The sequence below is a fragment of the Elephas maximus genome, chromosome 25 (genome assembly GCF_024166365.1).
Source record: "Elephas maximus indicus isolate mEleMax1 chromosome 25, mEleMax1 primary haplotype, whole genome shotgun sequence".
NCBI classification, from domain to species: Eukaryota; Metazoa; Chordata; class Mammalia; order Proboscidea; family Elephantidae; genus Elephas; species Elephas maximus.
The window spans coordinates 25617143-25641019 of record NC_064843.1 but is presented as its reverse complement, the minus strand read 5'-3'; the positions used below and the strand labels follow the sequence as shown (position 1 = coordinate 25641019).

Sequence of the window (23877 nt, the reverse complement as noted above, 5' to 3'; positions counted from 1 at the left end):
GCATAACCATTACTGCAGTCAAAAGAGAGAGCATTTCCATTACGCCCCAAAATTTCCCTGCGCCCCTCTTTGTCAGCTCTTCTCCAGGCCTAGCCCCTGGCACTCCTGATCTGGGTTCTGGCTCCATGACTTTGCCTTTTCTAGAATGCCACGTAAATGGGATCATACGGTACTACATTTGCAGTTTTTTAAATGAAACCAATACACCTGCAGGTCAACATCTGCTCCATCCCCAGAGCAAACTTTTTAATTTATATTTTTTAACTATGTTACTAATCATTTATTCTTCAAAAAAGATTTGAAACAAACAGGGCAAAGCATGAAGATTTGACATTGCAGAGTGCACGGTGAGTAACATGGCTGTCGTCTACGTTATTTTCCGGTCTTTTCCGTAATCACAAAATATTTAATTTTAAAAAATTTTATTGTTCAGAGTACACACAGCAAAAGATACACCAATTCAGCCGTTTCTACGTGTACAATTCAATGACATTGATTACATTCTTTGAGTTGTGCAACCATTCTCACCCTCTTTCCAAATTATTCCATCCGCCATTAACATAAGATCACTGGCCCCTAAGGTTCTTATCTAATCTTTCTGGTTGCTGTTGTCAGTTTAATCCCATATAGGTAGACCTTAAAAGAGTTCAATGCTCAAGGCATTTTTTACTAGTTAAGCTAAAGTATTGTTTGGTTTTAAGAAGACTTCAGGGGATATTTTTAGTATAAGGTTTAAAGATTATCTCAGGGCAGTAGTTTCAAAGGTTTATCCAGCCTCCATGGCTCCAGGAAGTCAGGTCCGGGAGAGTTGGAAATTCTGTTCTTAATCATTTTTTAACGTTCCTCTTTCCATCTTACTCGCTAAAAATGTCACTTTTTCAAAGCTTCAGTTCTTCTATAGTCTCCTGCTGGACGCTGTATTTTTGCCTCTATTTCTTGATTTTTTTCAGCTTTAGAGAATATCTCTTGGTTCTCTGGTATGAATATGTCTATGGAGTAGTAAATTCAAATAGTGGAGAAAGGTATAAAATGAAAAGTAAAAACGATTTCTTCTTCCATTTCCCCATTCCACGTGTGTCCCCTAACCAGAGAAGTCTATTTCTAATAGTTTCTTGTAGGTCTAGGTAAGAGTTGTCAAGCCTTTTACTTCTAATTGAGTAAAAAGCATCCTTTCTGCAAAGAGAGAGATGGTGGGCATTAGCAAACATGGGGACGAGGTCTTTCAGGATAGGGCAGAGTGGACAGACCTTCAGTCTCTGGAAATCCTACCTTGCTGGAAGTTAACTGCATTTACTGACTTGGCTTTCATCCCTCTGATCCCATTTGCTTTGTCGAAGCATCTGGAGTGTTGGCCGTGCTGGGCTTAGATGAGCCCCAGACCTTGACCCTGAACAAGGAGGTCAGTTCAGTGTGGTGGTTTGAACCTTACTGGTTCCTATCCAGCATCTTTTAACAGTTCTGTTGTGCTGTTGATTTATTTACCTAGCTCCTTACTGATAGCACCAAGGTCATTGCCAATTTTTATCTCATCAGAAACACAGCTTTGAAGATTATCCTTGCAGCTAAGTCATTGCTCATTTGCTTACTTATTTCTTGAGAAATTTCTAGAGGTAAGTAGAAACATCTTTTTTTAAATTTTATTCTGTTTTCGGTGAAAGTTGACAGCGCAAGTTAGTTTTTCATTCAAAAACTTACATGCAAATTGTTCTGTGACATTGGTTGCAGTCCCTGCGCGATGTGTCAGCACTCCTCCCTTCCCTTTCCACCTTGGGTTCTTGGGGTCCATTTGTCCAGTTTTCCTGTCCCTTCCTGCTGCCTTCTCTTTGATTTTGGGCAGATGTTGCCTATTTGGTCTCGAATACTTACTGAACTAAGAAGCATGTTCCTCACTGTGTTATTGCTTGTTTTATAGGCTTGTCTAATCTTTGGCTGAAAGGTGGACTTTGGGAGTGGCTTCAGTTCTGAGTTAGCAGGGTGTTTGTGGACTAGACACATTTTTATAAACTTTTAAATGCATTTTGGCTGGTTGCCTGTCAGGAAAGTTAGGCCTGTTCATGTTTGCATGGGATCCCCCCTATTTTCCCCACTCACTGGTCAATGCTTGCTGTTACAGATTTTTTTTTTCTGTTCTTCGAAAGTAATACACAATCACTGTAAAAAGTAAGAAACGTCACAGAATCAAACAGTGTTGCAGAAGGCTGAGCCCTCTACTCTGAACGTCCAGTGGGAAGCATGTTTAATGTATTGGCCAATATTTATTACTAAGGATAATGATTTTAAGAATATTATGTTGTGTCTTGTAGCTTTCTTTTCCCACGTAATCTGTTTTTCCACGTTGTTACATGTGTGCAGACCGCCACACCATTTTCGAACCTTTCATGAAATTATTCTTCTATTGGCAAACTTCTGTCACCATTCCCATCAATGCTGCAAAGAACGTGATTGTTCAGATTCTTCGTTCATTTTATATGTGGGTTAATTTTATAGACGTGGAGGCTGGGCCCAGTAGTGTGGGCATTTGAAAGTTTTATAAGCATTGCCAAATTGCCACTCAAGGGGTTTATCCCTCTATCAGCAATGTATGGGACTACCTGTTTCCTCACACTATTGTCAATAATGGCTTTGAACATCTAAAAAAAAATCTTTGGCAATTTTATCAGCAGTAAATGTGATATCATTTCTTTGATTTTCATTTCTTTGACTACAAGTGAGATTAACGGTTTTTCCTTCATTTATTGGAAATTGCACCCATTGCAGCCATTTGCCTTTGCCCTTTTCTTTTGGTTTGCCCTTTTTCTTATTGATTTGTTGGCCTATATTTATATATTAGGAATATGACCATTTTATTATGTAGTAACTATTTTTTCTTAGTTTCTATAGTTTCTTGGTAGCTTTTCCCATCCATTTATTTTATAAAGGTATCATTTACATACAGTAAAATTCACCTTTTTACCGGACAGTTTTGTGAGTTTTGGCACATATATAGTCACGTAAACATCGCAACAATCATGACATAGAACGTTTTCTTCACCCTCCGAATTCCCGTGTGCCCGTCTATAATCAACCTCACCCCTACCCCCAGCCCCTGGTGACCATTAACCTGTTTTCTCTCTATATATATGGCTTTGTCTGTGCAAGAAAGTCATATACATGGAATCACACAGAATACTTTTTCCTGTGGTTTCTTTCACTTAGTATAATGCATTTGAGATTCATGCATGTTGTCAGGTGTATCAGTAGCTTTCTCCTCTTTTTGCTGAGTAGTATTCCATTATATAGCTAGGCCACATTTTGTCTGTTCACCACTTGAGGGATACTGGCTTGTTTCCAGCTGGTGATCACAAATAAAGCCACTATAAACATATGGTTTTTGTGTGAACATAGGTTTTCATTTCTCTTAGGTCTGGGAGTGGGATTACTGGATCATACACCAATAAGAAACGGCCTAATTGTTTTCTAAAGTGTCTGTACCATTGTCCATTCTCATGTTGGTAGCTTTTAAATAGTGTGTATGGCGTCCCCCACCCCAAGCAGAGCAGTTATAACTTTTAAATAATCAAATATGCTTACCTTTTCTCCTATTTGTTTGCTTCTGTCACAGACCATCTTCATTCTGTTCACCTGACAGCAGCAACAGAAAGAGCTTGCGCTTAGGCTGGGTACTTTGCACGTCATTGCTGATCCGTGTATCGTCTCTACACAGGCAGCCTTGTTGTGGTGTGCTGTCAAGTTGATTCCAACTCATAACAACCATATATATGACAGTAGAATTGCCCCATAGGGGTTATGGGAACAGTTTGCCAGGTCTTTTCTCCTGAGGAGCGGCTGGTGGGTTTGAATCACTGACCTTTCAGTTAGCAGCCAGTCGTGTTGCATTGTGCCACCAGGGCTCTTTTGGAAGCTTCAGTGCCCTCCTTTGGTAGGCAGGGATGCTGAAACTCAGAGGCTATGCAGCTTGCTCAGCTCACACACCGGGAAATGGCAAAGCGCAGTCTGAGCTGAGCCCACGCTCACTCCCTGGCACCACTGTACGCCTAACCTGGGATTGCTCCCTGCACTCTCGGCGTGTTAGTCGCATGTGCCATTCCCATGGCTGCCCTGTGTTCCATTAGGCTGGCGTGCCAAGCTTGCTTCCGGTTTTCTGCCAGAAGAGCTATTGCTGTGAAGGATTTTCCTGCCTTTTTCTGTCACAAAATTAGTATACACTCATTTTTCAAACTTTCATTTTGAAATAATTTTAAACATACAGAGAAGTTGTAGGAATAGTACTGAGAACCCCCCATTTGTTTACCCTTTACCAGATTTATCCATTTCTGACATTTTTCCAGATTTGCTGTAGCTTTCTCTCTGTATTTGCGTGTTGCTTTTTTAATCTGAGCCATTTGAGAGGAGGTTGCAAACATTGTGCCTCCTTACCCCTTAATACTTCAGTCTGCACGTTTTAAGATTAAGGGCACTCACTTACATAACCACAGGGCTGTTACAGCAAATCCAGGGAATTTAACATCGCTTTAGGACTGTAACTTCCAGCCTGTATTCTACTTTCTCCTGTCCAGGATCCAGTCCAGGATCAGACATTGCATTTAGTTGTCATCTCTTTAGAACCACTCGTATCTGGACTAGTTCATCAGTCTTTGTTAGTCTTTCATGATTTGGATATTTTTTAAACATGCAGGCCAGTTGTTTTATAGAATGCTTCTCAATTTGGGTTTGAGTTTCCTTGTTAGATTTAGGTTATACGTTTTCAGCTAGAATAAACCAATTGCCGTCGAGGCAGCTCTGACTCATGGTAACCCATGTGTGTCAGAGTAGAATTGTGCTCTATAGAGTTTGCTAGGCCTTCCTTCCAAGGCACCTCTGCTTCCAGCCTTTTGGTTAGCAGACAACCATTTTCACCCCCCAGAGACTTCTACTGCATGTTATATATCTCATAACAAAAATCTAAATGGTGGCCCTTGTGTCCAGCAGGGAAGTCTTATGACCAACTGGCCCCCGGCACCCCCCGTCATAAAGGAAGAGGAAAGCAGTGAGGAGGAGGCCATGGCAGCTACCACATCTCAGGAGCAGGAGGCCGTCCCTGCTGAGCCGGATGGAGTGTGGACACCAGAGCCCTTGGAGGAATTCCCCAAGCGTGAGGACCAGGAGGGCTCCCCTCCTGAAATGAGCCTACCTTACAAGTGGGTGGTAGAGGCCACCAACCTCCTCAGCCCAGCTGTGGGGTCGTCCAGCCTCTCGGAAGCCCTGGACTTAATCGAGTCGGTAATGTTTGTCACCGCACTTCACTGTGGGAGTGCTTCCCTCATGGACGTGTGTCTTAGTTAACTAGTGCTGCTATAACAGAAATACCATAGTGGATGGCTTTAACAAACAGAAATTCTCTCATAGTTTAGGAGGCTAGAAGTCCAAATTCAGGGTGCCAACTCTAGGGGAAGGCTTTCTCTCTGTTGCCTGTGGGGGAACATCTTTGTCTCCTTTCAACATCTGTGGGCCTGACGTTGCTTGGAGATCTCCATGTGTCTTGGTATCAGTATTCACCTGGGTCTGGGAGGATCTCAGCATAGGGACCCTGGGTCTGAAGAATGAACTCTGCTCCCAGCTCTTCTTCCTTGGTTATGTTGAGGAGTGAGGTCCCTCTTCTCTCTGCTTGCTTATCTCTCCTTTTATCTCTTGTAAGATAAAAGCTGTGACTCAAGCACGGGTGTGATGAGTGAGGGTGGTGACTTGAGTCACACCCTCTTGTAAGGCTGTGAACTCAAGATACATCCAGCACTGATCCTGTCTCACCAACATAAAAATCAAACCTGTTGTGGTTGAGTTAATTCCAACTCATAGCAACCCTATAGGACAGAGTAGAACTGTTCCATATGGTTTCTAAGGAGTGGCTGATGGATTTGAGCTGCCCACCCTTTGGTTAGTAGCTATAGCTCTTAACTACTACGCCACCGGGCTCCAACATATAGAGGTTAGGATTTGCAACACATCACAAAATGGAGGATAATTATATCAGATCAGAAAATGGAAGACAGCTATACAATACTGGGAATGATGGCCTAGCCAAGTTGACACACATTTTGGGGGGAAACAGTTTAATCCATGACAGTGTGCATCCTTCCCTTCATGCCACCATTCTGCCACTATTTACTGAGGCAATGCTGAGTGCCTGGCCCCAAGTGTGGGGCTGGGGACACTGAGAATGTTGCAGGCCCTGCCCTCGGGGACGTCCACTGTGAGCGACAGGTTGTGTGGAGAGGCAGCAACTCATGCTATCTGGCACAGGGTGGGTGGGAAGCTTCCCAAAGGCCATGGCACCCACGTTGAGTCTTCAAGGATGACTTGGGGACAGGGGTGTTGAGACAGAGGACACAGCGTGGGGGAGTGTGGTGTTGGTGGTACCACGAATTGTTGGGTTGCCCTGGAGAGGGGCCTAGGGAGTTTTGGGATTGATCCTGGGGCTTGGTCTGGAGATTTGAGGGTGGAGCCAGCCCCTCCCAACCCCCCATACTCAGCCATGCTCTGGTGACCATGCTGGCTGTGGGTTGGGTCCCTTTGAAGAGAGGCCCTTGATGGGGGTTGCTCCTGGCGTGATGTCCCCCATTATAGCCGCACCAGCCAGGCCTGGGCACACAGCGGGCAGTTGGGGGGTGATGGGCGAGAGGCAGGTGACCAGGGCTGGTGGGGTTCAGTTGAGGCCCTCCACATTGGCTCCCTCTCAGCCACCCCTCTCCTTACTAAGGATAATGATGCTGTTTATTGGGCATCTGCTGAATGCCCGGCCCTGAGCTCCACGTGCAGCCTCAGAGCAGCCCTGTGAGGTGTGTCCTTCATCTGTGCTTTGTGATGGGTCTGGGGCTCAGAGAGGTGAAGCAATGTACCCAAGGTCACACACTGAGCAGGCTGGTGGTGTTGACCGTTATGCTGGGCTCCTGCCCAGTGAGGGGTCGGGTGGTGTGATCTCCAGGGGACACTATCTGCTCAGACCCTCTAGGACTCAGTCTCACCTCTTAGCCCCAGCAGCTGGGACTAGACCCAGCTGCAGGGCCCATCTGTGGTGCCCCTTCCACCTCCGAGAAATTTCAGAGTCAGTGTGACATGTTCATCCATCTGTTCAGCAAGTAGCTTTAAGGCTGCAGTGCACTGTCCCTGCTTTGGGCTCTAGGGGGAGTGTCCAGGTGAGTGGGGTCCACTCTGTACCTGGCAGTATTGGCTTCATGGCGTTACGTCTCTCCATCCTCAGACTGGCCTGTATTTCCCTCCACTTAAGAGGCACAAAGAAGGGGACAGGAGGAAGCTCACTTTTATTGAAGGCCCACTGTATGCTAGGCCTAATACTTAATGAGTAATTAGTGTCTGATGTTTGAGTGCCTACTGTGTGCCAGGACCTAACATGTGCCCTCATTTAGCCTCTTATTAGCCCTGTGAAGTGGTGGTGGGCTCCTCACCATGAGGGAATCCCAGGTTCAGAGAGGTTAGGACATGTGTTTAAAGTCACACAGCTGGTAAGTGGCAGGCAGGAGTCAGGCCCAGATACGTCTGGCTCTAAGCTTAGGTTCTTGCCATGATTACCTTTAGCAGCTCTTGGGAGAATGAAAGCGTTTGCAGAAGTTCTGCCTACCTTGCCCTGCAGCCTTTGCTCGAGGCAGTCCTGGTAGGGTATATTTCTGGCCTGTTGGACACCATCACTTCTGGGGCCTCCCCGCAGGGGGATTCACTGCTGGGAGTGTGGGCCTGGGGCCTGGGGTCAGCACTGCCCCTGAGCTGGCCTCCACCCTTAGGAGGGAACTGCCCCAGGCTCCTGCACATCCCAAGGACCAGAAATTACCGTTGAGGTCTGGACAGACTCGGGTCCAGGCCACCAAAGACTTTTGGCCTGGATTGAGATTTACTGGGTACGGGTGGGCAGACCTGAGAATGATTCAGGACTGCTAAGTGATCTCAGGCCCCTCCCAGGCTCAGGTCCTCAGTGTGAAAAGGGAAAAATCACACTCCCTGGTGATGGCGTTGTGGGGATTGGAAACACCACGCATTAAGTGCCTTTGATGGACCTGGCCCAAGCAGGCCCCACTCTCGGGTGGAGTCCAGCTGGTGACACCTCTCCAGGATGCAGCCCTGGCAATCCAGGCCTTGGACCCACTACTTCCACCTCTAGTAATCCATATTGAGGAAATAATTAAAAATGCAAGAAAAGATTTCTAACCCAAGATGTTCATAAAGATGTTATTTTTAATTTTGAAAAATTAGGGATGTCCAACAGAAGGAAAATAGTTAAGTAGCTAATACAGTCATATGATGGAATATTTTTGTCTTAGAAATTGTTTTACAAAAGTTAAAAAGCTTTTACCATAATAACAACTAGCATTTGTTAATAGTAATTAATATTAATTCATAGGTAACAGAGTTAGGCATTACTGTTATGCCTGTTTTATAGGGATTTTAAATGAGAAAAACAGGATATAGAAATGATTTTATATAAAGGTTTAAACTTGTAAAATACTGTGTATCATTTGTTGTTGTTGTTAGGTGCCATTGAGTCAATTTTGGTTTATAGCGACCCTACATGACAATTGAACTGCCCCATAAGATTTTCTTGGCTGTTACCTTTGCGGGAGCAGATCACCAGGTTTTTTCTCTGACAGAGCTGCTGGGTGTGTTTGAACTGCCAACCTTTCGGTTAGCAGAAGAGTGCTTAATCATTGTGCCACCAGGGCTTTTTATGTATCATTTAGGGATACATGTAAGTGGTAAAATTAGAAAGAAGTGCTTGGGGGTGATAAATACTAAATCTGGGTAGTGGTCTACCTACGGGCAGAGAATGTGCTTGAGGTGGTGGACATGGGGCTTTAGCGATAAGGTTTATTTCTTAGGCTTATGGATGGCTATTTGAGTTTTCATTTTTTTGTGTGTGCTTTTTGTGTATCTTAAATATTGTATGAAACATTTTTTGAAATAACAGGTCAAGCTGCCATAGGCACAGTATGACTTCAGTTATGTTTACAAAATGTAGATAAACAGAGAAGCATCCCAGAGGAGATGCAGCAAAACGCTGATGATGGTTGTTCCTGGCCAGGGGGTTATGTTTACCTGTGTGTATTTTCCTTTAGTGAATGAGTCATGCCGCATGTAGTCTGATAGGAAAGTAGAGTAACTGCCATTGTTCCTCCTTTTCTGGGCAGGACCCTGATGCTTGGTGTGACCTGAGTAAATTTGACCTCCCTGAGGAGCCGTCTGCAGAGGGCAGCATCACCACTAGTCCACTGCAGCCTCGGGCACAGCAGGAGGCACAGATGCCCAGCCAGCGTGTGGTCCCAGTACCCAGCGTGACTGAGTACCGCCTGGATGGCCACACCATCTCAGACCTGAGCCGGAGCAGCCGGGGGGAGCTGATCCCCATCTCGCCGAGCACCGATGTTGGGGGCTTGGGCATTGGCACGCCGCCCTCGGTGCTCAAGCGGCAGAAGAAGAGGCGCGTTGCTCTTTCCCCCGTCACGGAGAACAGTGCCAGCCTGTCCTTTCTGGACTCTTGCAACAGCCTCACCCCCAAGAGCACTCCTGTCAAGACCCTACCCTTCTCACCCTCCCAGGTATGTGGCCCGCCCCTGGCCGCTCACTGGGTACCGGCCCTAGCATGCAGGCATGCACCCATTCAACAAGTATTGATTGAGCATCTGCTGTATGCTAAATGCCGGGATACCACCACCATCAGTGGTCATCCTTGCTGACTCGTGGCAGCCCCATCCGTGTATGTCAGACTAGAACTGTGCTCTGTAGGGTGGTTTTTTTTTTTTTTTTTTTAATTAATATTGTATTTGGTGGAACTATACAGGCAGAACCAGTTCCCGTTCAACAACTTCTCCATGTGAGGCTCAGTGACCTTGGTTACATTCTTCAGTTTGCGTCAACATTCTCATTATTTCCATTCAGGTTGTTCCACTCCCATTAATTTAGCCTTTCCCCACTTCCCCCCTAAAAGTCTGTAAGGTTTTCTGTCCTTTTTTTTTTTTTTTTTCCTAGGTGAAAGTTTACGTAGCAAATTAGTTTCTCATTAAACAGTTAATACACAAATTGTTTAATGACATTGGCTGCCAGCCCAGTGATATGTCAACACTCCCCTCCTCCATCCCAGGGTTCCTGTTTCCATTCATCCAGTTTTCCTGTCCTTTCCTGCCTTCTCGTCTTTGCTTTGGGGCTGGTATGCCCATTAGTCTCGTGTACTTGACTCAACTATGAAGCATGTCCCTTTTGTGTTATTCTTGGCCCTATAGACCTGTCTGATCTTTGGCTGAAAGGTGAACCTTAGGAGTGACTTCAGTACTGAGTTAAAAGGGTGTCTGGGAGCCATACTCTCGGGGTTTCTCCAGCCTCTGCCAGATCAGCAAGCCTGGTCTTTTTTTGTGAGTTTGAATTTTGTTCTACATTTTTCTCCTGTTGTGTCCGGGACCCTCTATTGTGATCACTGTCAGAGGAGTCAGTGGTGGTAACCGGGCACCGTCAGGTTGTTCTGAGCTCAGTCTGGTGGAGGCTGTGGTAGTTGTGATCTGTTGGTCCTTTGGACTAATTTTTCCCTTATGTCTCTGGTCTTCATTCTTCTTTGCTCCAGACGTAGTGGGACCAGTAGATATATCTTAGATGGCCACTCACAGGCTTTTAAGACTCCAGTCACTACTCACCACAGTGAACACTTTATAGACTATGTCATGCCAGTTGAGCTAGATGTCCCCTGAGACCCTGGTCCTCAGCCCTCAGCCCAGTAATTCGGTCCCTCAGGGAGTTTGATGTATCTGTGAAGCTTCCATGACCTTGCCTTGGTCAAGTTGTTCTGTTTTCCCTAGTATTGTGTACTGTCTTATCCTTCACCAAAGTTACCACTTACCTACTATCTAATTAGTGCGTTCCCCTCCCCATCCCTCCCCTCCCTAATAACCACGAAAGATTGTTTTTTTGTGTGTGTGTGTGTAAACATTTTCATGTGTTTTTATAATAGTGGTCTTATATGGCATTTGTCCTTTTGTTATTTCACTCAGCATAATGCCCTCCAGATTCATCCATGTTGTTAGATGTTTTGAAGATTCCTCATTATTCATTATCATGGTGGTAGACAGACCAGTTAATAAAAAAAGACCCAAATAACTGCGGTAGATGGTATAAAGGAAAAAGCTTATGGTGCTGTGAATGTGTGTGGCTGGGGGGTCCAGAAAGACATCTGTTCTATGATGAAGAGTAATGGCTTAAGCTGAGGAAATAATAGGTGATAACTGGGCAAAGAAGGGGAGGAAGAGGACTTAACATTTGTTAAAAAACCCAAACCAAACCCATTGCTGTTGAGCCAATTCTGACTCATAGCGACCCTATAGGACAGAGTAGAACTGCCCCATACAGTTTCCAAGAAGCGCCTGGTAGATTCGAACTGGTGACCTTTTGGTTAGCAGCCGTAGCTCTTAACCACTACACCACCAGGGTTTCCAACATTTGTTAAAAGGGTCAGTTTATTGAGTGCCTGCTTTATGCCAGATTTGCCAGCGCTAGCACTGGGGGAGTAAAGGTGAAGACAGCACAGGCCCTGCCCTTAAAGAGGAAAGCTAGTGTTGGGGACAGGCTTGTAACGCAATGATCAGGTGCTGTGTGGATAGTCTGTGGTGAGAGCAGTTACTCAGTTACTGAGCCCCTGGTGCTCTGGGTACTGCTTCCAGGGATGCTATTTGCAGTGTACTCCATGTTGGAGGGCACTGTTGTCCCTAGAGGTCATGAGGAGGAGCTCCCAGGCTTCTTGGAGAGCTGTCTGAGCTGGGTCTTGTGGATCAGCTTGGGTGCAGAGACTGAGAAGATGGTGCGCTCAGTGTGAAGTCCAGAGCTGGGTGTAGTGGGTGGTGAGGAGTAGGAGGCGCAAGCCTCGATGGGCTGGAGGTGTAACCTAAGGAGCCTTGCACTCGGCTCCTACTTGAAAGGTTGGCAATAGCTGCTAACCAAAAGGGTTTTCTTTGCTATAATCTTTATAGGAGCAGATTGCCAGGTCTTTCTCCTGTAGAGCTGCTGGGTGGGTTTGAACTGCCAACTTTTGGTTAGCAGTTCTAGTGTACTCTGTCATATAGGGTCACTATGAGTTGAAATTGACTCAGTGACACTCAACAACCACCGGTGTGTAGGATTACCTATGGCCCTGGGGGTTCTAGGGAAGATTGGTGATGGGCTATGAGGAGGATGGACTAAAGGGGTGGAAGAGAGGCAGGTCCTAGAGTTCCCATGTCCCCACACAGAAACAAGGCAGACGGAGGCCTTGATTCTCATTGGGTCTGGGTCTGCTCCCTTCTGAGAGGCCCAGAGGCGCCACGTTGTAGGAGGCCTCCCCATCATCTGATGGAGAGGGATGGAAGCTAGCACTCCAGCTGCTGGGATGGCTAGTGTGTTTCTGAGAGGCCTCAGGTGAGGCCTGCTGGCTGGGAAAGAAAGGCAGCGGAGCTCTGAGCTGCCTAGATCACAGCCCAGGGTGATTGGGCATGGTGGCTACCTGCTCCAGAGAACCCATTCAAGGCAGTAGACAGGGATGCAGATGGCTCTCCAAGCTGGCAGGCGAGTTCATCAAGTACCTTCAGGACTTTCCTTTGTGGGTGGAATGGGGAGAAGACAGTGCTTCGGGGTGTGGACTTTGGCGTCAGATGGGGTTTGAGTCCCATCTCTGGGACTCAGTTCAAGAATCTAACCCTCTCTAAGCCTCAGTTTCCTTATCTGTAAAAAAGGATAGCAACAATACCAACATCTCAGGTTTTGTGAGAACGAACTGGAATTGTCTAAGTGCTTAGTCCCACGCCTGACATGAGACAGGCCCTATAAATTAACATCACCACCACCATCGTTACATCCCCTGTTTCCTCCTGGGTCAGTTAAGAGCTATTTTTTTTCTGAAAAGGAAGTCAACTTTCTTTGGCCAAAGTGAGGATTAGGGGACAATGATAAACCCAGAGTTTACCTACGTGAACCTACTCGGTGGTCTCCTGTTCCATCTGCCCCCACCTTCTTTGTTCCCCTGCACCTGACAGGTGGGGTCCTCCTAGATCAGAAGAGGACCTCGGTGTCAGCTGGAGCAAGCACATTGGAAGGAGGGGCTCAAGGGGCTCCCACCCTCCACGAGGGGCCTCAGTCTGCATTCAGGTCATTGTTTTGTCTTGTTTCCTTTCCCTGGCAGTTTCTGAATTTCTGGACCAAACAGGACACACTGGAGCTGGAGAGCCCCTCGCTGACATCCACCCCTGTGTGCAGCCAGAAGGTGGTGGTCACTACACCCCTGCACCGGGATAAGACGCCCCTGCACCAGAAACATGCTGCGTGAGTGTGCACCCATCCACCCCCTGCTGATAGCGGTGTTTGACCCGTCTTGCTCTCCCCAGCAGCAGCCAGTCTGGGGGTGCCAGGATCACTGATGGGGTGGCAGGTTGGGGGACCCTCCTGGGAAAGACCTGAGACTGTGTTTGTCTTCCTCCCTGCTGGCCACTGTGCCACTTCGTTTCTGTCGCTACAGTCTGGTGTTTTACCTTTGTTTCTCATTTTTATTTTTTAAATTTCATAATTTTTTAATCTCAGTAATGAAGAGAGACCAAATTGCTACAAAAAAACTTCATCTCTCCATCTTTTATAAGTTTGAATTTGCAAATCCATCGGGTTTAAGTAGCCTTACGTTAAGGACAAAAGGGCCCTCGGCCTCTCTCGGCAGTGATGTCAGTCTGGTGCTCAAGAGGCCATGGCCCTGCCCAGCTCTAGGCGTGGGAAGATTGGCCTGTGCCCTCGGCCTCTCTCGGCAGTGATGTCAGTCTGGTGCTCAAGAGGCCATGCCCCTGCCCAGCTCTAGGCGTGGGAAGATTGGCCTGTGCCCTCGGCCTCTCTCGGCAGTGATGTCAGTCTGGTGCTCAAGAGGCCATGGCCCTGCCCAGCTCTAGGCGTGGGAAGATTGGCCCGTGTCCTTTGCCTTCCCAGCTCCTTCCAGGCACAGCATTTCCAGTGCAGGTGGCTGTCCAGCAGGCTTTTTGGGAAGTGCTTCAACAATAAGCTTTTACCCTCTCAGTTCTTCCTGACTCCGAATTCCATGTAGAGAGTTGCTTAACTGTTCTGTTATTACATTTGTTGTGGGAGAAGCATTGCTGTTTATTTCATAAGCAAGTTGTCCAGTCTGATGTGATTTAGGAATTTTAGCCCTTAATGATACATAAGAGCTCTGGTGGCACGGTGACTAAGAGCCATGGGTGCTAACCAGAAGGATGGCAGCTTGCATCTACCAGCTTCTCGCTGTCTTCAGTGTTACAGCTCTTTCTCTCTCTCTGTCTCCTGCTTCTAGGAGCTTCTCGGCACACGGATGCAGAGGACTTGGTGGTGGTGGGAATCCTCCCTTTCTTGCCTCTGGGATGGCTCATTTCAAGCCCAGTGGGATGATAAAACCGACCAATCCCCTTGGTGGGCCACAATTACCCTATTTGCACAGTCCGGTCCAGTTACTTGGGTGGGAGTTACAGACCATGGCGAGAAAGGCCACAGAGAAGCTATCCATCGCACCGCACCTGGTCTCAGGTCATTTCCTCACTTGAAGGCACTGATCACTACTCTGCTGAACCCTCCACAGATCTCTGGGGTTCTCTCCTATGCAACTCCCTCCTCTCTGGAACTCTGTCTTGTGAACTTTAGTTGCCTTCGTCTCCCTGGACTCTCAGCTTCATCTTTTTTTTTTTTTTTTTAAAGGAGTGTTTATAGAATATTTATTCATAACTGCTACAAACTGGAAATAACCAAATGACCCTCAGCTAGTGAATGGGTAGATAAACGGGTACAGTGGCTAAGAGCTACGGCTGCTAACAAAATGGTTGGCAGTTTGAATCCACCAGCCGCTCCTTGGAAACCCTGCGGGGCAGTTCTCCTCTATCCTGTAGGGTTGCTATGAGCTGGAATCAACTCGACAGCAGCGGGTTTATGTCTGTACAATTAAATACTATTCAACAATATAAAATAACAAACTATCAACACATGGAACAACATGACTGAGTCCAAAATATATTAAGTGAAAAAAGGTGAACTCAAAAGGCTGTATATTGTATAAATTCCATTTATGTATAAGCATCGTCTCTTTCAACTCAGGAGTCTGCCAGGCTTCTGGGTTCTACCCTGTGTGGTAGACTGGAATCAATTCTGGTGCATTGAGATGGACAGTCAGAGTTCACCTCATTTGTTTCCCATCTCTCCAGGATCACTCTTCTTCGTTGCCTTATGCCCAGTGTCTTGAAACTCATTGTTTCATATATCGTGTCTTTAGTCATCCTTATTTCATTTTAGTCAGAAGCGGAAGTCTGGTGTCTTATCTTTAAGTCCACGTTATTGTCACAAAAGACTCTTTCTGGTCTTCCCATTCTCTCTTTAAAAGTTCTTTTTGACATTTGGAAGACTTAATAGGCAATAATTATTTGGACTTAATTCTAAATTTTACTGGTTTTATTGCTCACTGATTTTTATATCCCATCGTTGCCATTTTTTTTCTCCTTAGTTTATTGGAAGGGACGGTTTATTAATAAAACAAAAAGCAAGTCAGTATGTGGCATTTCAGATGGGGGTAGACATTGTGGTGGAAAAATAATGCAGGCCAGGGGAACACAGAGTAACAGCGAGGAGTTTCTTAGGTTGCTGATCAGGGATGGCCTCTCAAAGGGCTGTGAAGAAACCTGAGAAGGAAGATTTCCAGGCAGGGTGAACCGCAAGGTCTCCAAGGTAGAAACACATCTTTTGTGTTTAAAAAACAGAAATAAAGCCTCTAAGTTTGACATGAATTGGGTGTAGAGAAGTACGACAGAAGACAGCTCGTAGAGATCACCAGGGCCTGTGTATCAGTCAGGCAGGCCAGGTGGAGCTGGAGTAACAAATATCCCTAAAATTTTAGTGGTTCATAAGATAAGGGCAAAGCTTCCCCATTTTAAAATTTGATTGTTCTCTTGGTTAGATGCAGTGTTTTTTAAAGTTGTTTTCAGAGAGGATAAGGGGTAAGCAAGGAGGGTGTGCGGGCTATGCTTTCTGAGTTCTGGGCTGTCCTTCTGTTGTTTGTCAGCAACATGAATAATAACTTGGCTGGTAATAAAAATCTCGGGGTGGGGGGGAATAGTTGTAACCTCCAACCATGGACTGTGCTTGGTTTTCTTGTGGCATTTATGCTGTGAGGTCTGATCCTACCTGATGGTTACTCCTTTGGAGAGGATCATTTTTTCCACCTGGATCCTGTCGGCTTTTTTTTTTTCTTTTTCTTTAAAATTTGCCAGGCTACATGTAGGTGTGGTATCTCTATTAACTTTTCTTTCCTGGTTTGCACTTTAGACTAAAGACTGAAATCTTGAGCTGAGAATATGTTCAAGCAGCTCTTTCTTTAATTATTGCTTCTCTGGTGTCTCTTCCTTTTCCTCCTGCCTTTGGAATTGCCTCCTAGGTAGGCTAGCTCTGTCTCCATGTTTTTCTTTCATCTTCACATTCCTGGTCATTGCCCTCAGCCGTTTCCTTTGCACTCTGTGAGAATATCGTGGGACCGTCTTCTGATTTACCGACTTGGGTTCTCTGCAGTTTCCTTCCTGCCGAGTCTCCAAGCAAGCTTCTGTGTTTCCTTTTCAAGCCAGCCTCCTTTATCTTCTGACACTTTTGCTCTCAGGTCTTGCTGGCGCTGTGAGTTAGGAGAGAGTCTGGAGCTTCCTCCTGTCTCCTGCAGAAACTCCCCGTCACGTGGAGATGTCTGATTCTGAGGCTCAGATTCATCCCTTTAGGAGGAACTGGGAGATGTTTAAATTTGACCAGTGTTTAGTCTTCACTCGTTCCTACAGGGCATGGCCTCTGTGTCCTGTGGGGAGATCACAAGACTTTGGGAAGAGATGTATGGATCCGCATTTAATCTCTTAGTCCTGAGGAAGGAAAGAAAGAATGGTCTGCTGTTTATCCCCCGGTGGCATGTCTAACAGCCTGGAGGAAGTGGGGCTGGTGCAGTGACCAGAGGTACCATGTCCAGGAGTTGGCCTCTGCCCCCCAGTTCCTAAAATGACCTGGGCATTTCTTTCCTGTGCCTTCTAACTGCCCTGTTGATACCTTGGGGGCCAAACCTGGCAGTACCTCTACTTGACTAAGGCCACATGGCTCTGGTTGGGGGGATTGTGCTCTGTGGAGTCTGGTCTCTACCATCAGAGCTGGGTTTTTTTTTTTAACCCCCTTTTTTAAAAATTGTTATAAAAATAAATGTAACAACATTGCCCAGTTCAACATTTTTCAGATGTACCAATTTAGTGATATCAATTACATGAATCATATTGTACAGCCATCACCTGTGACCGTTGCCAAATTTCCCATCCCCTTAAACAGAAACTCACTGTTTCCTAAAAGAGTTGAAATTTGCCCACAGCCAGCTGGCCCCAACCCCTGTACCTCCAGCCCTGGTCCCTCTTCTGTCCCCTTCCCCAGTGGGCTTTTCCATTGCCAGCGGAAATCACGCCTTGGTGGGTCAACATCTGATAGAAGCTTCTTACTATTTCTGCTTGTAGACCACACCTTCCCAGGATTTTCTCTGCTGAAGCTTCCCCTCCACGATGATGTCCCTCACTGTGATTACTTTGAGAAGACTTGGGTGGGGAGAGTAAGCTGAGCACAGGTGTTGGGCTCATCATTTCGCCCCTGTCATCTCCCTGTCCTTTCCATACCGCTGCCACCTGCTCCCTGAGTGGCACATGCTCTCCGAGGAGAGCCTGGAGGAGGATGTGGTCTTCCCGAATCCCCACCTTACCTCCCCACTCTCCCTCTTTGTGCCTGAACATGGCCCTTGGACCTGCCTTATTTTACAGAAAGTCACAAGTTTACGAGTGAGAATAAACCATCCTCTCCGCCGTCTGGGTCTCCTGGCCCCATCAGCGTTGTTGCCTAGACTCTTTCATGCTCTTTTTTGTTTCTGAGGATGGCCCTTCCTCAGAATCCCTGGCTAAGACCTGCCTGGGTGGGCGAGGGGTGGGCAGAGTGATAGGAAAAGAGTATGTGCGGGGGTGGTTTCCTCCCTGAGGCTCAGGCCAGTGATCCTGGTGGAGGGGAGGGAGCCGTTGTGGGCAGCCCAAGGCCAAGTGGCTGGTGTCTGCCCCCCACCCCACCTCTGAGCCACCTTCTCTGGCTCCTGGCAGGTTTGTGACCCCAGATCAGAAGTACTCCATGGACAACACCCCCCACACGCCGACCCCGTTCAAGAACGCCCTAGAGAAATATGGACCACTGAAGCCCCTGGTATGTGGTGTGGTCAGGCGGGCTCTGCGGAAGGCTCTCCTGGGCTCATCCACCTCTTTGCAGTTTATAGAGCTCTTTTCCCCTGAGATCGGGTTCAGTTCTTCGAAGAACCCTGAGAAGCTCCAGACATCCAGACTTTATAGATGTGGAAACCGAGGCTGATTTGCTGGTGCTGAGGAAGATGACAGTTATGGCACAGGGCTGTTGAGGGTTGGTTAATAGAGCGGGTATGGGGGTGCTTCTGGCCCACTGCAGGCAAGCCCTCGGAGTTTAGGTCACCTGTCCACTTGTCCAAGGCAGGGCAGTTAATGGGTATGAACGTGGGAGATCAGCTTCCCGTCTGCACTGCCGAGCACAGCCACAGGGTGGTCAGGCCTGCACTGCCGTCCCCATGATTATGGGCATACTCAGCCCAGGCAATGTCCGTACTCATACAGCCTGTGTGCAGTGCCTCACATGGGCGGCCCCTGCCCCTGTCCACAGCCCCAGACCCCGCACCTGGAGGAGGACTTGAAGGAAGTGCTGCGCTCCGAGGCCGGCATTGAGCTCATCATTGAGGACGACGTAAGGCCAGAGAAGCAGAAGAGGAAGCCAGGGGTGAGTGGCTGGGTGGTAGAGGGGCGCTCCTTGTGCCAGCCTGGGCAGGGGAGCCTGGAGCCATGGGGGCAGCCATCTGCCCTTTGCCCCCCCAGAGTGGTTACCGATGAAACCGACCAAGGTAAGGCCTGGCGTCTCTGAAACCTTACCCCTGTTCCCTGCAAACTCTTCTCTTACTCAATAGCCATTGTGTTTAGATCCTTTCCTTCCTTCTAGGCTAGGCGTAGTGACTAGAGTTGTGTTAGAGACCCAGACACGGTCCCTCCTTCCTGGAGTCACTGGGCAGAGGCAGACAGTAAACAACATGCCTGTGGCTCTCTGATTACACATGGTGTTAAGTGCTCCAGAGAGGAGACACAAACGCGGATTCCAGGAGAAATCCTCTGGGTTGAGGTGGCGGCAGTCAGAAGAAGCCGACCTGCGAGAGAGCACTGGACTGTGGCTAGGCTACACAGAGCTAGGTGGGGAGGAGTGGGCTCAAGGCAAGGCTGGTGAGTCAGTGGGGCCACTGGTCAGGGACACCTGGGTGCAGAGGGCCAGCAGAGTGACCATCCCAAGGCCAGCACAGAAGCCAGACTCCCAGGCCAGTCTCCCTTCCTCTACACTGCTTTTTCAGCTTTCCTGGTAGTGGGGGAACTCCTGTGTCTCCTTTTTCTTCTTGCTCCTCTTTTCCCCAGATTGCTCTCCTTGAAGACAAGGAGGGGAGATTGGAATGTACTCAGCACCGGCAGTGTCTGTCACAGTTGGTGGCTGCAGTGGGTTTCCAAGGGCAGGGAGGGGAAGGTGGGCAGTCAGGCAGGAGGGACCCACTGGGTTGGGCGCCCAGACAGAAGCAGGTGCAGATGCCCAGCCCCACCCCAAGGTATACATGGAGAGCTGGACCAAGACCTCCGGGAGCCTCCCTGGCCACTCCTCAGTGTCGGACGGTGGCTCCAAGCTATGGCAGCAGCTTTGGGGCACACTCCTGGGTTGGGGGAGCAGTAGGCCCCAGAGCACCTCCCTGCTATTGGAGCTGGCCCCTGACCTCTTGCTTGTAAGATGTGCAGAGGTGGGATTAGGGCATTCCTTAGTAGAGGAGGGTATGTCTTGTGGGGTTTTATGTTTCCACGTGACTTGATTATAGTTGGTGTTTTAATTGTTACATAGGTAATTCTCTGCCAGGGCCTTTTTAGGGGGGTGTTAGGGAGTCCGTGGGTGCTGCAAACGGTTAATGCGCTCTGCTGCTAACCATAAGGTTGGAGGTTCGCTTCCACCCAGAGGTCCCTCAAGAAAGACCTGGTGATTTACGTCTCAGAACTCAGCCATGAGAACCCTATGGAGCACAGTTCTACTCTGACACACACTGGGTTGCCATGAGTCAGAATCAACTGCACGGCAACTGGAAATAAGGTGTGGTAGAGGCTAGGAGGCTGCGTTCAGTCCATTCGGAGGTGAGCAGTGGGTCTCGTGGCTGGAGGTGCACGTTTGAGGCCTCTCCTGCTGCAGCATCTGGCAGGACAGGCTACCTGGGCACAGAGTTTGTAAGGGGGCCAAAGTCTACTGGTTTCCCCACGCTCCAGGCAACAAGTCCCTACCAGCCAGGCCTGGTTTGAAGGCGACACTGCAGCAGGGCCCAGTTCTGTGACCAGGGTGGCTGGGGACAGTGCTAATGCTGACCGCGTGGACCCCTGACGCCAAACCTCCTTCCCCCCGCCCCGCCCCCCCCCCCCAGCTGCGGCGGAGCCCCATCAAGAAAGTCCGGAAGTCCCTGGCTCTTGACATCGTGGATGAGGACATGAAGCTGATGATGTCCACACTGCCCAAGGCCGTGTCCTTGGTAAGAGGGTCTGGGAGAAGCTGCCTGTCAGCTGCCCCAGCCACACCCAGAACTGGCCCCAGGAGCGTGGAGTCTCCCTGGAAGCCTTCTTTCCACCTTGGAAATGTTTAATTGTGGAAAGACCCCAGAGGTGGAGTGGTCGGGTGGCCTTGGACAGTGCTTTTCGAGCCCTGGGCCCATCAGAGAGGGCTTGCTGGGAAAGGATGGGCCTGGGTATGCCTCCCTGGCTCTAAACAGAGCAGCTTTGCTTGTGTTTTCCACAGGGGGTTTTCTTTGGCATGTGTTGCATTGCTAAAACACACTTGGCAGTCATGGGCTCCAGCATTCCACCAATGCGGTGACCCCCGAGAGGGTCCTGACTTGCCTCAAGGCCCAGCCAGGCAGGATGGCACCATCAGCCCTAGGGTGGGTGCTTTCCGCGCCTTGCTGAGCTCCTGGGCCAGTGCACTTGCTTTGCTGGGTGCTGCTGCCAGGCTGACCTCAGGAGAGGGGTTGTTGCCTATGCAGAGCGGGGGGCCCCCAGAAACCATGCCATGTTGTTGATCCCTTGCAGCTGGCAAAGGGGTGAGCCCAGCTTACCTGGTGCCCAAGAGGTGTGGTAGGGTCACAAGACAGATTAAAGATGGCCTGACCAGATACTGTAGGTGTGACCACAGGCACTCAGGGTATTGGCGGAAAAACCTCACTCTGGCCCGGGGTCCCCACCAGGCTGGGCACTTCCTGTCCTTCAGCCAGATCTGCAGCTGGCATTGCTCAGGGCACAGAAGATAAATACCGAAAAGAAGAAAAGCTACGGCAAGTGGTTAAGAGCACAGGGTTTGGAGTCGGGCGGACCTGGGTTTGCACCCCTTGCTCTGTGGGATCCATTAGATCCCCTGCACTTCAGGGTTTTGGTTGGAATAAAAACACTGAGACTGAGACTGCTCGGAGGATAAAGCACCGAGCAGAGCAGGGAGGCTGGAGCGGTGTGTGAAGGCGCTTGTGCCGCTCCACTGGGCTTTGCTGGTTGATGTAGACCTGGTTCTGACTGCTCAGGGGTGTTTCTGCTGCCAGAAGAAACTAGAGCACCCCACCTCGCCTGAGGAATCAGCATTTATTGAGCAGCTACTATGGGCCACGCTCTGTAATAGGTGCTTTACAGATACCTTAATTTTCAAACTGCCCATTTGAAAGATGAAACTGAGGCTTAGAGAAGTTAACTGTTCTGCCCAAGGTCTCAGCAGCCAGGCAGTAGGTGGTGGTGCTGGAATTTGATCTAGTGGCTTTTGTCCCTCCCACTAAGTAACCCATGGCTTGTGGCAATATGGTGAATCTTTGATTTGGTTTTGATTTCAGCCGACCAACGTCCCATCCAGTTCTTCCAGCCTCACCCTGTCGGGTATTAAAGAGGACAACAGCCTGCTCAACCAGGGCTTCCTGCAGGCCAAGTCTGAGAAGGCCGGAGCAGCCCAGAAGCCCCGAAGCCACTTCCCGACACCTGCCCCCGTAAGTACTGGCAAAGAATATGCGTTGGGCCTTACTCTGCCGTCCTTCTCGCCTCAGGGCCTTTCGTACACTGTTCTCTCTGCCTGAATGCTCTTCTTGCCGCCTTCCTGTGGCCGTGTTTGCCTGATTGATTTGCGCTTCAGATCACTCCCTGACTCATGTCCTGGAGAGGCTCGCCTGTGATAACATGGTTTCTTTTGTAACTGAGTCATTTTATCTATTTAGTTTGCTTAATGCATGTCTGTGCTGGAGGGTGGGGCTTGCCTAGGCTGCTCTCATCGGCATGTGCATATCTGGAGCCCCCACTGCTCCCACCTTCCCAGCCAGCATGACTGGGGCTTCTCCTTAAGTGCAAGCCGGTACTGCAGGGGAGGCACGGCCATGTCTCCTGGCACAGCATCCTTGTTTCACAGTGAGGAAGCAGGTGCAGAGAGGGGGAGTGACATCACCAAGGCCACTCAGGAGGGCAGAGAGAGCGCAAGCAGACCCCTGGCTTCTAGAGGGAGTGGGGTCCCAGGGTTTGCTGGGAGCACATTCTCCTTGCCTCAGTGGTCACCTTCTTACCTCCTCCCAGATGACCAGCGCCTGGAAGATGGTGGCCTGTGGGGGGACCAGAGACCAGCTGTTCATGCAGGAGAAAGCCCGGCAGCTCCTGGGCCGCCTGAAACCCAGCCACACGTCGCGGACGCTCATCTTGTCTTGAAGGGCTTGGACAGTCACGAGCCCATTCTCATGTTTACAGGGGGGAGGGGGCCATGAATTTGAGAACACACTCAGGTGACTTGGGCAGGGCCAGGCACCACCTCATCTACCTGCAAAGAGCCTTCTGCCGCCAGCGCTTCGCCAGTCTGCTCAGGTGGAGGCGAAGCATGGCAGCTTCTGGTGCTAACAGAACAAAGCCCACTTCCTAGGCCTGCCCAGCCTCTCCCTGATGCCACAGGGCGTCCCATTAGCTTCTCCCAGGCACTGGTCAGGCCTGACTTCTACTCAGACTCCTGCTGAGGACAGCGGCATGGCCACGGTGCTCTTCCCCTCAACCCCTGTTGGAATAAAACTGCCATTTCCCTTGTTCTGCTCTGGCCTCTACCTTTCTCCTGGGCCCTGCTCATTCTGGTGGCTGTCACTGGAGCCCTCTGAGATGTGGGGACCAGGGACCTCATCTTCAGAGTGCAGCCTTGCCTGCATAGCCCAGATCGGAGGCCCTGGAGCCTTCTCCCTCAGAGGGGTCAGTGAACTGGGAGCTGAGGTCATCTGTCCCCAGCCTGGGAGCAGTTTCTCTTGTCCCTGCACCCCACGGGCATCTGCAAAGCTCTCAGGATGTTGGATTAGGGTGGTCTGGGCTGGGCAGAGATTGGGGGTGGTGAGATGGTGCATTAGGCCTTGCTTAGCCCTTGCCATGGACCACCGACCCAGCCTCAGGCTAGCTCCAGCCACTCCACCTGCCATTCAGAGTGATCGGCATAATGGGCGACTCCCTGCCCCTCTGAGGATGGAGACTGGGTGGCAACATCAAACTAAGGGCAGTGTGCCTCAGAATCACCAGTGCACTCCTGGGCCCTGCTACCAGAGAGTGATTCACAGGTACCTGGGTAGAGCCTGGAAATGTGGATTTTTAACAACCACCTTTGGGCGATTCAGATGCAGGTAGCCCACAGGCTACACTTTGACGAACTGTTCTAAGGTGTGCTGGGTGCTTTGTATCTATCCCCTGACCGTCTTGCTCA

The 23877-nt window shown here is 49.0% G+C and overlaps 1 protein-coding gene across 2 annotated transcripts in view; it reads left to right on the top strand.

Moving 5' to 3' along the window:
• The window catches only part of MYBL2 (MYB proto-oncogene like 2), a 46630-nt gene extending 23424 nt beyond the window's left edge, over positions 1-23206 (top strand). The window contains exons 7-14 of one of the 2 annotated variants that reach the window (XM_049869754.1): positions 4969-5259; positions 9171-9578; positions 13175-13314; positions 18156-18255; positions 18739-18852; positions 20564-20668; positions 22004-22153; positions 22728-23206. In XM_049869754.1, coding sequence (XP_049725711.1) covers positions 4969-5259; positions 9171-9578; positions 13175-13314; positions 18156-18255; positions 18739-18852; positions 20564-20668; positions 22004-22153; positions 22728-22856 — 1437 coding nt within the window. In that variant the 3' untranslated portion in view covers positions 22857-23206. Of the gene's footprint in view, positions 1-4965; positions 5260-9170; positions 9579-13174; positions 13315-18155; positions 18256-18738; positions 18853-20563; positions 20669-22003; positions 22154-22727 lie in introns of both variants that reach the window. The other variant, XM_049869753.1, reaches the window with a different exon arrangement.
• Positions 23207-23877: the final 671 nt, after the last annotated feature.